This window comes from Camelus bactrianus, chromosome 3 (assembly GCF_048773025.1).
Source record: "Camelus bactrianus isolate YW-2024 breed Bactrian camel chromosome 3, ASM4877302v1, whole genome shotgun sequence".
Lineage (NCBI taxonomy): Eukaryota > Metazoa > Chordata > Mammalia > Artiodactyla > Camelidae > Camelus > Camelus bactrianus.
Genome location: NC_133541.1, coordinates 111,539,123 through 111,555,879, shown reverse-complemented (window position 1 = coordinate 111,555,879; position 16,757 = coordinate 111,539,123). Strand labels below are relative to the sequence as shown.

Here is a 16,757-nt window from a genome sequence, read left to right as displayed (position 1 = left end):
CTAACTGTCCAGGAGATATAAGATAGCAGACACCTACCTATACATGAAGCCGTTATTTAAAGAACACATATTAAAAGGAAGGAAAAATTAATTTCTTTCATTTTTAGTGAGATCTGAGAAAAATCTCATGAAGTTAAAACAGTTAAACAGGGGTTTGAATAATGAAGACTGCTGTTAATGACAGAAAGTGAGGACAGAGAAAAAGCCAAGAAACAAGTAAAGGCACAGCACTCTCAGAAAAAGTAAGTACATCAGCACGGCCACGGGTGAACTGATAGAAGACAATCTAACATAGCAAAGTGAAGACAAATCCTAAGTGCCAGTACTTTCAATTTTATTCTTTAGCCCACATTTTCATCTCCCAAGCCAGGAATCTAAGACAAGGCTAAATATAATGGAAACTCAGTAATAATTCATAATGATAAAAACATTGAAGGCAGTTAAGATTTAAGGTGGGATTAGTATATGCCATGCACTGCGCAAAACACTTCACATACATTATCTCATTTAATCCTCATTACAAATCTATAAGGTAGGTATTAATATTCCTCTCATATCAGGAAAGAGAACTGAAGGTTAGAAAAAATAAGTAACTTTTCCAAAATCACAGTCTGTCTCCAAAACCTACGAACTAAACCTCAATTAAGTTTAACAAATGCACCGAGTAGAAAATTTACAATCATATTATCAATCTCCAAATACGAACAGCTGTACTACAGAAGAGGCCCAATGAGAAGGAGGCAGAGAAAACTTCTTGCCAGTATTGACTCAAATGCATTCCTTAACCGTAAAGAACGTTTTTGTCCTAAGGTCAAAGAATACTGTAAAACTTCCAAACTTCCTATAAATAGAAACCTCGGGCAACTCATTTTACTTTGGGGACTTCAATTTCCTTGTGTGAAAAAAAGGAGTACAGCAGTACCTACTCTACGTAGAATGTTGCGTGTGAAGATTTTAACACAACGTCAGGCTCAGTGTAAACCGCAGTTGTCCACAACACTCCCTGCTCATGTAAGCAAGTTAACTAGAGAGGGAGCCTGAAAAGTACAATCCCAACATGGTTAGGAGAGTCTAATCTTATCAGAAAGAACAGAAAAGACTGTTGGGAAAACATATTTACAATGTTGCTCGGTCACAGGTAAACCTGAGCCCTGCAGGTATATGCAATACGGCGGCGAAAAAACTAAGTGCAAAGTGGACTCTGGCTGTCTGGTTCGCTAGCCTCAGAGCCTAAAGCAGAGCCTGACACCCAGACTCTCAGAAATGGACTGGCACATAAGGGAGCCTTGGACCCTTTCGCAACTCCAAGACGAGAGACTTACCCCAACGCCAGCTTCCCCCTCAGATTCTGCAACCATAACGCACCTGCAACATCAACGCAAGCCGTCAATTCAGACTCTCACCTCCACTCCCTTCTTCCATCCCTTAAAGAAACCCTTACCTGAACGTTCCAGTATTGCCGCCGCCATCTTCTCCCACCCTCTACGGAATCCTCCGAGGTCAGACGCCGACTGGGCAATACGCATGCGCAATTCTCGGGTTTTTCTCCACCACCACCCCTTTACTCATCGCGAGACCGAGCGGCACCTACTCCCCAGGTGTCGTCATGGAGATTGTAAGCACGCTGCTGGCGCTTCCAGCATGGTCCCGCCAGCCTGGCTTCGAATGAATGAATTAATAAACGCCCTAAATTAGCGAGTTTCCGGAGATTTATGGGGATCCAGAAAAACTGTGACGCCTCACCTCACAAATGACCTGGAAGGATTATGAAAACAGAGATCGTGAACAAGCTAACTAAAGGGTGGGCTTCAGTTTTCTTGTCAGTAAAACAGTCTGAAATAAGTATTCTATGGCATAGGCTTGTAAAGATCACTAGAGATAAATGAAAGCTCTTCTAAAGAGCAAACATACAAACTACTATTTATAAAAATAAATAAGCTACAAGGATATATTGTACAGTTCAGGGAATATGGCCAATATTTCATAATAACTTTAAATGGAGTATAATCTACAAAAATTTTGAATCGATATGTTGTACACCTGAAACTCATATAATACTGTTACTCAACTATACTTCAATAAATAAAAATAAAAAACAAACAGTTCAAATACAAAGGATAATGCTAATCTCCAGGTTGACGTCCAAAAGATGAATTAATATTCATCAGGCACTTGCTACCATATATGCCCAGTAAGCGTTCCACTAAATTTCAGATATTCCTCTGGCAATCCAACAAGGCATGGATTATCATCTTCCTTCTCCAAATGAGGGAAGAGATGTAGGATGGGTTAAAGTCTCTCAGATAACAACTGGCAATACTAGCTTACCCTTGAGTATCAACAACCCAGAGCCAGATTTTCGACCCAGTTGCAGAAACTCTTCCCTTTTTGATTTCTTTTTCAAACTTTCATCTTTTTGTTAATTGGCTTCTTGTAGTTATCTTTAAAGCATCTTCAGAACTAGCAATACACACACAGCTTTAAAAAAAATTTTGATGGCGTAGTAGTGGAACAGGCCCAGAGAATAAACAAGCAGTGCGGGGAGGTGACTTCACCAGCCTAACCTCTTAATTATACACCTTGCTGTAGGAAGTGAGAATGCCTAAACCCGGGTTTGGGCTCAGGCAGCACCCGACCCTCGGGCCGCAAGCGGCGCTGGGAGGCAGAGCGCATGGCTCCGGGCCCCGCCCTTCCCAGCCAGAGCGCGCGGTGTATCCTGGACCTCCGCGCGCGCCGTAGCAGAGGGCCCGAAGAGGCGGAGCTCCGGACCAACTCCGCCCCCCTCCCGGCTACGGCGTGAGGCTACTAACGGTCTGCCACAGAGGTTTCTTCCCTCGTCCCTGGTTGCTGGTGATCATGGGGCAGGAGCCGCGTGTGCTGCCGCCCTCCCCTAACTGGTACTGTGCCCGATGCAGCGATGCAGTGCCCGGGGGCCTCTTCGGTTTCGCCGCGCGGACCTCCGTCTTCCTTGTCCGCGTGGGCCCGGGCGCGGACGCGATCCCGGGGACGCCCCCATTTCGAGGTAATTCCCCCACTTCTTAGCCCCAGCCTTCCTGCACTTCTTGTGTTCCCCCGGGGAGCCGAGTGTGCGTCTCCAGACACCCCTCTCTCTATAGATGGGGAAACTGAGGCTTGGGCAGGGAGAACGGTCTGCTCAGTCATCTAAACTGAGTCGCGTCCCGGTCTCCAAGGTTGAGCTCTACACCACGCTGTGGCTGAGCGATCCCGCCTCCTGGCGCGCTCACGTGGATCCGCGGACTTACTGCAAAGTTATGCCTGTCTAATCTCAGTCATTTGTAACATCTAGGCCTTCCTCCCCAACCGCGTGTGTGTGGGCCCCTGAGAGCCTCCCTGGGGTTGGGGGCTGCCTACAACTCCAGGCCCTAAGCGAGATCCTGCCAAATACTCTATTCCTAGAGACTTCTGGCCAGATCTAAGTAAGAATCCCTTTTACATTGTTCACTTGAGCTGCTCCTCAGCCTGAGAACTGGGCACTTCAAGGGATATAAACAGCATTTTATAGTTGAAAAGACCTAGGCCCAAGAGGATAAAATGACTTGTCTGAAGTCACGTGACAGAGCCAATACCAGAACTTTGGGTTTCGGATCATGAGTCCCTGGATATTTTTGTCATACCGTTGGATAAGTGAGATCCCACAAACCATTTAACAATAGTATGATTCTACCAGAAATCTTAGGTAGCACTTTAACCTGGAGTCTGGTTTTGCTTTAAGTCATAGGGGAGTTGGTGGGACACACCGAAAGGGTCTCTGGCTTCACCTTTTCTCATCACCCGGGTCAATACAACCTCTGCGCCACCAGCTCGGACGACGGGACTGTGAAAATCTGGGATGTAGAGACAAAAACAGTTGTAACGGAACACGCACTCCATCAGGTAACATGGCTTACTGGTTTCTCAGACCATAATTGTGTATCTGTGCCAGGCTTCTCTTGCGTCAAGTATAGTTTTGCTAGTTCATCTGTGCAAGGTAACTTTTATTACTGTGTTAGCTCATTAGATAAGAAGCTCTATATTGTAAGGTACCTCAAAACTTTTTTGGAAGGAAATGCATATAGACCAGAGGTCAGCAAACTGTACTGTTGCCTGCTTTTACAAATTATTTTATTGGAATACAACCACCATCTTCAGTTAAGTGCTGTCTACAATTTTAAGTCCTGGCTGCTTGCATGCTACAACAGCAGAGTTGAGTAGTTGCAGCAGAGACAATATGGCCCACACAGACTAAGATACTTACTCTCTGGTTCCTTACCTGAAAAAGACTCTTGATGTACACTACAAATGAATGAAACTTGTTGCCAAACTACATGATTAATTGATACACCCGCCTTTTAAGAGAATGTAGGAAAGGAAAGGACTCACTTAATCTTAGTTAAGAATTTTGCATTAATCTATCAAAGGAAAAATTTTGGTTCTTTGATTCCCAGTAGGCTAAATCCTCCTATCACTTGGTGATAATGTCTTATTGCTACACAAGTGGTCCTAACGGTATTTATTAAGTACCTAGATAATGTGCCTAGCTTTATTTATACAAGTTAAAAACTAAGTAAAAATTTAGCCTTGACAAATGAAAAGCCAATACATTTTTGTTTTGTTTTAAAGCATACAATATCAGCATTGCATTGGTCTCCTCGAGTAAAGGATTTAATAGTATCTGGAGATGAAAAGGGAGTAGTTTTCTGTTACTGGCTTAACAGAAATGACAGCCAGCACCTCTTTATTGAACCCAGGACAATTTTATGTCTTACTTGCTCACCTCATCATGAAGATTTAATAGCCATTGGGTAAGTCCTGTGTCATCTGTATGATTTATTTTTGTTTATGACCTTATTTTGCATTTGCTTTACCTTCTATTCCTTTATTCTTTAGAGGAAACCGGTTATAGGTGTTAACCACTCTCCCTGCATTATTTGTTCCTGTAACCTCCAGGTCCTCACTATCTCTCCCACTCTCTCTAGTTTCCATGATACTGCACTTTCCATGATACTGCACTTCATATCTGGTTTCTTCAGTCAACCTCCAAATATCAGAAATGTCCTCTCTCACCTTTTTTTCCCCTCCATACTTAACCTTGGTATAACATTTACTTCCAGGGTGTCACATGACTCAGCTCTGTCTCTGGTTCTCAGCTCTCCCACTAGATTGGGAACGTGATCTGGTATTGGGATCTGTCTCCCCAGTGATCACCAAGGTTGTGTCACATAAACTGGCTGGGTGGGCATACCCCTCTCCTTCACCACTCCATTTACTTTTCTCCCAAAGATGTCCATTCACTCTAGTTTGAAGACTAGACACAAACACAGAATGCTGGAGGAGAAAGTCCAACCAGAGTTGATTCAAAAGACCAAGGGGTGAGGTAACTAAACATGGAGACAACTTTTCCACGAAGTTCGTTGTGAAAATGTGCATAGACATGAAGCCAGAGGAGGTGTATGGTGGTCAAGGGAGTATTAAATGGAAGATAACAAAGGCATGTTTTTATGCTGATGGAAATGAGACAGAAGAGGGAGAGCTTCTTGCAGGCGTAAACAGTGAAATACAGGAGTGATACTGAGAAGCCAAGAGGGAACTGGATCCAGATTACAAGTAGAAAGAACAGTTGAGAATATGGAAATAGGGGCAAGTAGGTTGGTCGATCTGTTTGGAAGCGGGGGAGGGTGTTTGATTCTGACAGCTTCTGATTTCCTTAGTGAGACACAAGTCAAGAGAGATGGAGTCAAGTTCAGGGTAGGGAAGGAGCTGGATGCAGGATGAAGGTATGAAAACAGTCATCTTGGAGAACAGGAAAATGAACTTACTGAGGGAGAGTGCAGGTCCAGTGGTCGCTGTTGAGTGCCAAGCTAGGGATCATGGTTATGAATTCTAAGTAAACTACTCAAAGTGATTGAGAAAGAAGATGGTTGGATTCAACCAGGTTTGGGGTTTTGTAGCATAAATACCCCTGGGGGGTGGGGGCAAAGGAGATAAGGGTGTTTTTTAAGGACTAATTATAATGATGGATCATGAAATCCTTGCTGCATGGATATAAGGACAGGAAGACAGATGTGGGTGAGTAACAGTGCAAATGGAAGGGGTTCTGTGGATCGGTGGTCTCTTTGAAGTGGGAGCCTTGTTGCCATGGGATACAAGAGAGGGGGAGCAGAAAGGGTGGTAGGCAGGGGCAGAAGAAGGTTGAATCAAACTGACCTTGAAAGATGAGCAGGAATTCACAAGAAGAGTTTTTCAGGTAGAAGACAGACACAGGATTGGATTAGAACGATTTGTTTTCAGAGGTTCTTCAAAACTGATTATTCCATGAAGTCTTGACTGAAATTGCAAAACACCTTGATCATATGACTGATTAGGTTGTATCGATTGATGGTTTTCAAAGTCCATGTCTTCAAAGATTTGATATAGTCTATGATTTGATTTTTTTTAATAAAGCTATAATGGAAAAAGAAATGTTTTAATAAAAGGAGAAAGACAAAGAAAGCTATAGTGGTGTTTTTCCCAGTAGGATTGTCAAGTATGTAGAAAATATAAATAGGTACACCTACTTTGGAGAGGAGTTTTACACTTTCTAGTAAAGCAAATATATATATATCAAAACTTCCTGGCAGTTCTATTACTAGGCATCAAACCTGAAATTGTATTGTGCATAAGATTATTAATAGCAGCATTTTTTATTTGTAATAGTAAAAAATGGAAGCCCTTCAAAAGGGAAATGAATAACTAAACATGTAGTGTATTGATGCAATGGAGTATTATACCACAGTATAAATGATTGGGAGCTAAAGTTATATGTGTCAGCTTGGATGGCTCTCAAACAGAATGAGTATAAAAAGCAAGCTACAGAAAAGTAGACTTCATGATACCATTTAAATGAAGCTTTTAAATATACAAAGTAATTCTGGATCTTGTTTAGGAATATACATAAAGAAAGGCTAGGAATGATAGAACACAAAATTCATGAATACCAGTTTACCTCTGGGGAAGAAAGGAGGAGAGAAGTTTGATGGGAGTGGGATATACAGAGGACTTTAACTGTATTGGTAATTTTTCTTATGCTGATTGGTGGATCCTTCTTTATCTGAAATACATCATCATTTAAAAAAATAGAAGTTTTAGAATTTCTCGGTTTCTTCTGAATTCAAAAAACAACAGCCTGGGAATATCCAGATGTAGACGTTAGAGTTCTGCAGCCTTTGTTAGAAAAGTAAGATCATTTGTAAAAATGAAGGGTTTTTATTTTTTTAGTGTATTAGGAAAAATTCATCTCCAATTAGGGGAATTGCTGGGCCCCTGTAACAACTATTTTTTTGTAAGTTCCCCTTTGAGCACAAGCAGACTCCACTGTTTGACCTCGTGCCAGGCAATGTGTACAGTATAACTCAGTGCCAAGAGTTTGATCATGGGGGAGGGTTTAAAAAACAACAATATGAAATAAGCACTTTGGTTTTAAAAGGACAAAAACAAAGACTGTTTCTTGCCCTCTTCCTCCCCACCTCAAATGCACTTAAATTTTAGAAATGCACAGTAATTCCTACAGTGAAATATTTACTAGGGAGACTGTCTTCATTTTTCAATAATATCTCCAACTCTTGCTTTTCAGCTACAAGGATGGCATAGTGGTTATAATTGACATCAGTAAGAAAGGAGAAGTTATTCACAGGCTTCGAGGCCATGATGATGAGATCCACTCCATAGCCTGGTGTCCCCTGCCTGGTGAAGATTGTTTATCCATAAATCAAGAGGAAAATTCAGGTAGAGATGATTTAAGAGGGTTCAGTATTCTCTAGACCTGAAGAACAAAGTGGGTAGAATAGTATCATTTGAATTACATTTAAAACTTCAGCTGTTACAGATCAGATCTAAGAAAGCAATAACTAAGGTTTGGGAGCTCTTGCAAACTAATGTTTCTTTGATAAGCACATGTTTAATTCAAATTAAAAACAAAATTACCATCTATCCTAGAAGAACCTGAAATTCCCAATGGGAAAGTTACAGCACAAACTCCAGTAGCAAAAGGCTGCTATTTAGCCACTGGAAGCAAAGACCAGACCATTCGAATCTGGAGCTGCTCTAGAGGCCGAGGTAAGAGTCATGTTTGATGTTCTTTTGTGATATAATCTGTATCAATCCAGTAGAAGTGGAAGCAGAAGCTTTTTTATTATCTTGTTACCCTGAGAGTGTGTCATCTGTCAGAAAGTAGTTCTTCACTTTTCTATCCAGAAAGTTGCTTCCCCCAGTTTAGCCTGGGCTGGAGCGCTCTGTGCTCTGCACATCTGGCTTTGGTGTTGGAGATGAGAGTTTCTAATCATGCATAGAAGAGTCACTGTTTGGCATGGAGGGCAAGATGTTTGTTATGAGAATGGGAATGTCGGAACATGGCAAGGCCTGGACCACAGGAATGGGAAAGCACTCTAGAGCTAGACCTTTTAATAGACAAATGCAGAATAAATAATACACACCCAATATAGAAGTACACGTTAAAACGAAAAAGTTCAGTTTACCCAAATTACAGAGATACTCAGTCATATAACTTTCCCAAGCTTCTCTTTGAACAAAACTTTGCCCTTAAATTTATAGATTGAGAGGCACTCCAGATAGAATGAATGCTACCTTTATTGTAAAAATCTAGCCTTTATCTTTATAGCAATATTCTTTCCTCAGTTTATTTAAAACCGTAGAAGTTTATTTCCTCTTTGTGCAAATGCATTAGTGCATATAAAGCAGGTAGCACAGTGCTTGGCACATAGTAAGGGTTCAGTCTGTGCTCACTAGTTGTATAATAATAATATAACAGTGGTTGGAAAGCAGAATTTTTTAAGATTTATGCCCTGTTTTTTCGACATACTTTGGCTGATATTCCCAAGTGGGGACAACATCAGGCTAGAAATCCATCCAGAAGGGTAACCTCTAAACTTACGGATGTCTAGTACAATGGCCATCAGCTGTGGTCATGCCGCAGAATTAGCTGGAGATGCCTAGGCCCACTTCAAATCTAGTGAATCACAACGTCTAGGGGTGGGGCCCTGGCATATATATGTATTTTCAGAAGTGCCACAGTGGTTCTGATATGCAATATGGACTAAGAAGCATTGATTAGTAGCATGTCAGGCGTGGAGGACTTCCCTGCTGCAACGTATTGACTGCCTAATTTGTCCCCTTTGTTGGATTTCTCACCAATTGGAAGGATTCCTATCCTCTGTCCTTCCAGCTTTGAAGAATCTTGTGTTGTGTTACCAGTTGGATTCTCAATCCCAGTTGGAAACTCATTTTCTTAGACAAACAATATGCTTAATGTTTAAGTTGCCAAGACAGCCTGTAAAAGCTTGTAAGACCTAAATTAGCTAGGCTGTACTAACCACTGTGTATGTGCTAGTATGTTTCCATTGAGAAAATGAGGCCTAATTCTAGAAACCAAAGTAACAAACTTTTAAGCCACAGACTGTATTGTGAACTGCTGGTGACTTCTTGCACGTACTTTCACTGTCTTGACTGTCCACGGACCTTCTTTTAATCTGCAGGGGTGATGATGTTGAAATTGCCCTCTCTAAAGAGAAGAGGAGGGGGTATAGACCCAACTGTTAAGGAGCGCCTTTGGTTGACACTCCATTGGCCCAAGGATCAGCCAACACAGCTGGTATCCAGCTGTTTTGGGTAAGTCTTTTTTTTTGGCCATGCTCACTGACATTCTGTCTTCCTCTCTAGCCTTAGGAATTCCTAGGCTTCTCTTTGTAGACACAGAAGATGGAGAAAGCAATAGCTGAGGATTATATTATGTTGGGCCATTTGTAACAGGAAAATCATAGAACTAATACCTGTGCTGTCTAATAACAGAGTTGTGAGAAGGTCAAATAAGTATGGCTTAATAGTTAACAGTGTGGACTCAGAAGTCAGGCAGAACACTTTCTGAATCAGTCTGTTACTTGCCTGCTATGTGTCCATGAGTGTGACCCTTCCCTTTTCTGAGCTTCAAATGACTTCACATAAAAAAGGGGGAGGTTATAGTGTTTCCAGTCTCTTAGGATGATTATGGCCATTCATTAAGCAAAATTTATTGAGCACCGGTTTCTAGTTGATTGAGATGATAAGTGAATTTAAAAAATATTTTTTGTATCGAAGTATAGTTGATTTACAATGTTGTGTTAGTTTCTGGTTTGGTAAGTGCGTTTAACAGAGAAGGACCCTGCTTTTAAAAGGGGTAATATAGGTAAAGCATATAGAAATCTCCAAAAATGTTAGTCACGGCCCTACTACACCCACTGCTCCAAAAACCGTTAGAAAAATCTGTTCAAAAAGCAGTCCAGGGAAGGGTATATAGCTCGGTGGTAGAGTGCATGACTGGTTTGCACAAAGTCTTGGGTTCAACCCCCAGTACCTCTCTTAAAATAAATAAATAAAAAACTAATTACCCTCAAAAAAGAATTTAAAAAATAAATTCAAAAAAGACTTAAAAAAAAAAGTAGTCCAGTATATTTGAGTGATTCAAAAAGAAAGTACATATAATAAAAAGTACCTTTCCCACCCGTCTTCTCGAGCTGCTTGGTTCTCCTCCCTATAGGCAAGTGACTCATTTTTGTGTGTGTTCTTCCAGAGATATTTTGTGCATATTTCAGAATATATAATTTTTCTCTCCTTAAAGGAAGAATGAACATAAATTATTTTGCAGCCAAGGGCCCCAAATCACTTATTTTCAGATTGCTTGTGAAAGAAAACTAACCTAATGCTTGGTTTTCCTTCACAGAGGTGAACTGCTGCTCTGGGATCTCACTCAGTCTTGGAGACGGAAATATACCCTCTTCAGCGCTTCATCAGAAGGGCAAAATCATTCAAGAATTGTGTTTAATTTATGTCCTCTACAAACCGAGGATGACAAACAGCTGCTGCTTTCCACGTCAATGGACAGAGATGTAAGAACAGCTTGTTTTGCATTCAGCATTGTTGAGCACTGATTTATGACTCCAATGGGAGTAGAGGACTTTTCCAAAGCATGCATCAGCTCTCACACCTGACCTTACCTCCAGTTCCAATTGAGAGTTACTGTTACTATTCAGCACTAAAAACATCATCAGGAGAGAAATAAGGGAAAGGTTAGGAGCCACCAAGATGCCTTTATGTTAAAGTAAATATCATAAGTAAGACTAGATACGTCCATGGGGGATGTATGAGATCGTCATGGTATAGCTTTAAAATACACTTATCTGTAGTTTAACCATCTGCTCTTCATGAAATCTCTGTGGTAGAGAACTGACTTTATTTAAGAGACCTTACTATTTTGCAATTAAGCTAGGCTTGTTTGGTGTACTTTTCCTCCTAAGCCCATGTGTTAATTAAGAGACAGTTACAAACTTAGCAGTCCTCTTCTACTGGGTATGATAACATATTTAGCTTTTTGAGATAAGAACGCTGATTCTTCCATTGTCCTGAAGCCATCTTCTTTCTTATTTAGAGTTTGGCAAATGAGAAGGTTACCAATGCTGTAATAGAATAGAATGGAAAGGCCACTGAACTCTTAATTTTGTGACCCTCAATTCACTTGACATCTCAGGGAATAAATGTATTCTGAGATCCCTTTGAAGACACTTTTTCCAATTCCTACTGAAATAGTTAAATCACATTATCCTAATGCACTTTTTGAGCCCATCCTATTTATATTGTTGATTCTTTTTCTTCTTTCTGTGATCTTTATAAAGGCCCTAACCCTTAATCTTTTACAGGTAAAATGTTGGGACATGGCCACCCTAGAGTGCTGCTGGACCCTGCCTTCCCTTGGAGGGTTTGCCTACAGTCTGGCTTTCTCTCCTGTGGACACAGGCTGTTTGGCCATAGGCGTTGGGGATGGCATGATCCGCATCTGGAATACACTCTCCATAAAGAACAACTATGATGTGAAAAATTTTTGGCAGGGTGTCAAGTCCAAGGTTACAGCGGTAAGGATGCTTTCTTTGAGCTTGTGATGAACATTTTTCAAAAAAGTAATTCTCTTTTAGAGAATACTTGTTCATATACTTGAACTACTGGAAACTGAAAAACTTCTTCAAGGGTATTTTCAATGAAGCTTGAAACTAGGAAAGCAGAAGGACCCTCTCTAACTAAACCCATTACCTCCTAATTCAGAAATCTGGCTTTGTAAAATTTAGGCTTTGTTCAAGTCACTCTGTTTTCTAATAGTAAGAAATTGGAAATAACCTCAAAGTACATTCATACGAGATACATTAAGTTATAACCACACATTGGAACGGTATCAGACTATTAAAAGTGATAATGTTGATCTTTCTTTGATATGGGAATATGTTAATGATTCATGAAAAATGCAAATTACATAACCTTTAATGAAAAAGAATATGAAAAGGAATATATGTATACATATGTATGGCTGGGACATTATGTTGTACATCAGAAATTGACACGTTGTAACTGACTACTTCAATTTAAAAAATATTCAAAGGGAAGTTTGAAAAAACTAAAACACATGGAGCTATTTGCCTGTCCCCCCCCAAATGCAAATTACCAAACATGGAATGCAGATTACAAAATAATAATATGTATAATTTTTTTGTTTTTCTCCAAATCGAAATCTCTGTTGTGGCTGTTTAGTCTCAAAAAAAAAAAATGTTTGTGGTTTAAAAAGAAAACCACAGTACAGAAATGTAGAAAACAAAAGATGTTTCCAACCCCACCCTCAACTCCATTCTCCCCTGTCCATCATCCAGAGAACCACAATGGACAGTTTGTGGTGTATCTTTCCAACTTTTCTTAGTTATTAATAGAATCAGTTTCTAAATTTTTCTGGTATCTTGTTATCCCCACTCAACATTGTATCATACACATCATTTAAATGTTTGAACCTATTTTTGTTTCTTTCAATTGTATTTTCAAAACTTTATTCACAAAAAGATGTCTGGAAAGATACAAAATTGTCAATGGGGTGCTTTGGATGGTGAGATTACTGGTGACTTTTACTTTGTTTTTAATATTTCTTTGTTTCTCTCTTTTAAATGAATTTGTTACTTTTAAAATTAGAAGACACCAAGAGCAAGAAAGTTTTCCACTTGAACACTTGAAGAATAACCTAAGGCTTCCCTTAACACTGCCCTTTCACCATATTTTTTTGTAGCTGTGCTGGCACCCAACCAAGGAAGGCTGCTTAGCTTTTGGAACTGACGATGGAAAAGTGGGATTGTACGACACCTACTCCAGCAAGTAAGAAACAGATGATTGTTATTTAGCCCATTGGCCAAAATGTCAGTGACGGAGTTAATTTTGAGATGACAAACCCGGGTGTACGTCATAATAGGCCTGGGAAACATCTGTAAGATTCTGACTCTGAGACTGAGGCTTAATATTTTAAAACTTTGAAGTTTTTCAGGTGATGTTGGTTCAGCACATCTGACCTGTGCGAACCACTGTTATAAAACATTTGCTTTTGTTTTCCCTCGATGTTTTTGTACAAAAGTTTTTCGGCATCCAAGAATGTTAAAAGCCTGGAACAGAGAACACCTCTGTACCTTCCATCTAGATTCACCAGTTGTTAACATTTTGCCATACTTGCTTTATTTGTGTGCACTTCTGAAAATTAACAGTAATCCATGATATGACCTAATATCCAGAGCATATACAGACTTCCTCAGTTAAGCCCTATTTTTCCTAGCTATTTTTTTTCAAACCTCTTTTCAGCCAGGGTTTACATATTGTGTTTTGTTATATCTCTTTTGTCTCTTGCTCTAGAACAGTGCCCTCACTGCTTTCCATAACACTGCCTTTTCAGTTTGAAGATTTCAGATAAGTTGTTTTGTAGCATATTCTACATTTTGGACTTGTCTAGTGATTTCTTTGTGGTGACTTCTAACTCATTTCACTATTCCCTATATTTCTTATAAACTGGAAGCTATGCCTAGAGCCACACTGTCCATTACACTAGTCTTTAGTCACAAGTGACTACTGAGATGCGCTGTGAGTATAAAATACACTCCAGCGTTCAAAGACTTAGTCCCCAAAAAAGAATGTAAAATGCTTCAATAATTATTTATTTTAAATATATTTTAAAAGATAATACTTTTTATACACTGAGCTAAATAAAATATTAAAATTGAATTTCACTTGTTTCTTTTACTTCTGTTAACATGACTACTAGGAAACATTAAGATGCAGGCGTGGCTCATGATTATGGCTCACAGTATAAATTTGGACACAGCCTATTCTAGATGCTTGCTTAGATTCCAGACCTGCACTGTTCAGTTTGGAAGCCACTGGCCACATGTAGCTATTTATACTTAAAGTAATTAAAATGTAGTAAAATTAGAAATTCAGTTCCTAGTCACATGAGCCACATTTCTAGTGCTCAAGGGCCATATCTGGCTAAGGGCTACTTTATCAGACAGCACTATTCTAGACCATGGATTGGAGAACCATGGCCCAAGAGTTAAAAATAGTTTTATCTTTTAAAATAATTGAAAAAAATCAAAAGAATATTTAACTATATATGAACATTAAATAAAAATTCATATTTGTGTCCATAAATAAAGTTTGATTAGAGCCTGGCTACATTCATTTCTTTACACCTTGCCTGAGGCTGCTTTCATGCTACCACAGCAGACTATCTGATCCTTATAAGTTTGCCGACTCCTGTTCTAGAACATTAGCTTCTAAGTGAGAATCAATTATACCGTGGAGCTAACCTCTTTATATGCAGCTTTTTAGGGACTTATGTATAATCTACACACAGTTAACTATTTTTCTGTGTTTTTAATTTTTTTTAGGCTATACTATTTCAAAGAAATAATCTAAGAAAATAAAACTATATGTCAATTTAAATAGCTCTGTGTCAACTTATCATTTACAACTCTTTTTCATGGGAATGGATTTAAACTCACTAGGTCAAGTTTAAGAGTAGCTGCCCAGAAACTGCAGATTTGAGGTTTTCTGCATTATAAAGCAGGTCCAAAACATCTGGGTAAAAGAGACCCAGATGCTAGCCCCAGGGTTTACAGCCAGCTGTGAAGTCTTGAGAGCAAGGTGCTGAAATCTACTGAATTGCAGTTTATTTATTTGAGAGAAGGATCCTGGACTTTCTTCACTCTCCCTCTCCTTTATACCTTGCCTTATTCCAACAAAGATTTGAGCCAGCTGAGTTGCACTAAATGAACTTCACATTTTTTTCTACACTGATTCTGCTAATAGCTTCATAAAACTGGCCGTTCAACTATGAGTCCAAAATATCCTCCTTCTAGGATTTTTATTTCCTTAAAACTTTCATCTATGTTTTGTTTGTTTTGTTTTTTAATTAAAGAGACATACCGCGTGTTATCTGGGGGGAAAAAGTAGCTCTGTGTCATCACACGATTGCTGATAAATCCTAGTAAATCACTCTCTTCTGCTTATAAACTGGATATTCAACTCGATACCAGCAAAGATACATAGTAGGAGAAAGGACATTGCTATGGATATTTTAGGCGTTCAGCCAGAACTGCTTATTTTATTTCTTTTAGTCAAAATAAATTTGGTTTATTGTCTAGAATGATAATAATAACTGTTAGAAGTCAATAGCTAGTTCAGTTGTGGGTTCTGGAATCCTGGAATTCTAAAATCATACAAACAGTATAGTAATATGTTAAAGGTAATAACCACACTGCCCCGTACCGCTATACTGCATATCGTTAATCACAACAGCCTCAAATGCAGCCTGAAAAGCAAGATTTCTTTAAGAAAGAAATCAAAAACTTTAAAATCTATCGACTTTAAAATCTTAATTTAAGAATATAATGTTAATGACAAGCTAAGCTGAAAATGACTTCTAGTGTTTTACCTGAACATAGGGTGGACACATTTACATGCTGATAATATATGCTCAGCAGTAACTTTAGTTCTGGCCTACACAACTTGCAATTTCTGTCTTGTCTTATTTTTGTCTAGTTGTGATAGCCTTTACACAGGTATATAACTATAGTAATATTAGAGTATTTGACATTTAAGTGAAGTGGGCAGCTCAGAGGAAGAGGGAAATGATCCTAAACTGGCCAGTTTTGAAGGGGAGGGTGGGTTAATAACATTTTTATCTGTGTAATGTATGTTTGGGACTTAGTTATTTTGTTAGTAGATATCATTACATGGTATTATTGTTTAAGTGTTTGCTTCTTTGCAATCGTTTATTTGGAGAAGCTACTGTTAAATTATTTTTCTTTAGTATCAGCAACTAAGTTTGTAACATGGACTTTTTTGAAAAAGATGGACTGTTTTCCACCGTGTCTTCTTGTTTAAATCTTTCTGTTTGTAACTCCCCTTCCACCTAGACCTCCACAGATTTCTAGCACATATCATAAGAAGACTGTGTACACATTAGCCTGGGGGCCACCTGTACCCCCTACAGCACTCGGTAAGTGTCTGAGTCATTCTCTTTCAGTTTTAATCTGGGGATATTCAAGCTGGAAAGAGTCATAAATATTCTAGCGCAGTGACTGCTTATGCGAGCTGCTGTGTCCCCAGGGGTCCATGAGGGCAGTTGTAGCAGGTGATAACATTCACCCAGAATAAGCCTCTCCAGACTCCAAATTAAAGCATTATTTAGTCTCTTTGAGCTGAATTTTTTCATAGTGAATGCAGTTATTTCATGCTGGGCCCTGATACCCAGTCAAATAGTTTTCACTAAAATTTGCTATCACTTTAATTTTACCAGATTTATAATGTCATTTCACTGCACTAATGGAATAATGATCATCTGTTCTCACCTACAGTTAAAGCAAACTTAGAATTTCTTG

At 39.3% G+C, this 16,757-nt stretch overlaps 2 protein-coding genes across 6 annotated transcripts in view; one reads left to right on the top strand and one right to left on the bottom strand.

Annotated features, from left to right (window-relative positions):
- The window catches only part of MRPL22 (mitochondrial ribosomal protein L22), a 30,092-nt gene extending 28,548 nt beyond the window's left edge, over positions 1-1,544 (bottom strand). The window contains exons 1-2 of one of the 2 annotated variants that reach the window (XM_010970033.2): positions 1,442-1,544; positions 1,323-1,365 (exon numbers count right to left, since the gene is read on the bottom strand). In XM_010970033.2, the coding sequence (XP_010968335.1) occupies positions 1,323-1,365; positions 1,442-1,526 (128 nt within the window). In that variant the 5' untranslated portion in view covers positions 1,527-1,544. The remainder of the gene's footprint in view (positions 1-1,322; positions 1,366-1,441) is intronic. The other variant, XM_010970034.3, reaches the window with a different exon arrangement.
- A 1,215-nt stretch (positions 1,545-2,759) lies between these two features.
- GEMIN5 (gem nuclear organelle associated protein 5) overlaps positions 2,760-16,757 on the top strand; it is a 40,630-nt gene continuing 26,632 nt past the window's right edge. For 2 of the 4 annotated variants that reach the window (XM_010970031.3, XM_045506691.2), the window contains exons 1-10: positions 2,760-3,022; positions 3,734-3,894; positions 4,621-4,802; positions 7,610-7,761; positions 7,975-8,091; positions 9,528-9,660; positions 10,748-10,913; positions 11,721-11,933; positions 13,121-13,206; positions 16,293-16,375. In XM_010970031.3, coding sequence (XP_010968333.1) covers positions 2,857-3,022; positions 3,734-3,894; positions 4,621-4,802; positions 7,610-7,761; positions 7,975-8,091; positions 9,528-9,660; positions 10,748-10,913; positions 11,721-11,933; positions 13,121-13,206; positions 16,293-16,375 — 1,459 coding nt within the window. In that variant the 5' untranslated portion in view covers positions 2,760-2,856. Of the gene's footprint in view, positions 3,023-3,733; positions 3,895-4,620; positions 4,803-7,609; positions 7,762-7,971; positions 8,092-9,527; positions 9,661-10,747; positions 10,914-11,720; positions 11,934-13,120; positions 13,207-16,292; positions 16,376-16,757 lie in introns of all 4 variants that reach the window. The other 2 variants (XM_010970030.3, XM_010970029.3) reach the window with 1 other exon arrangement.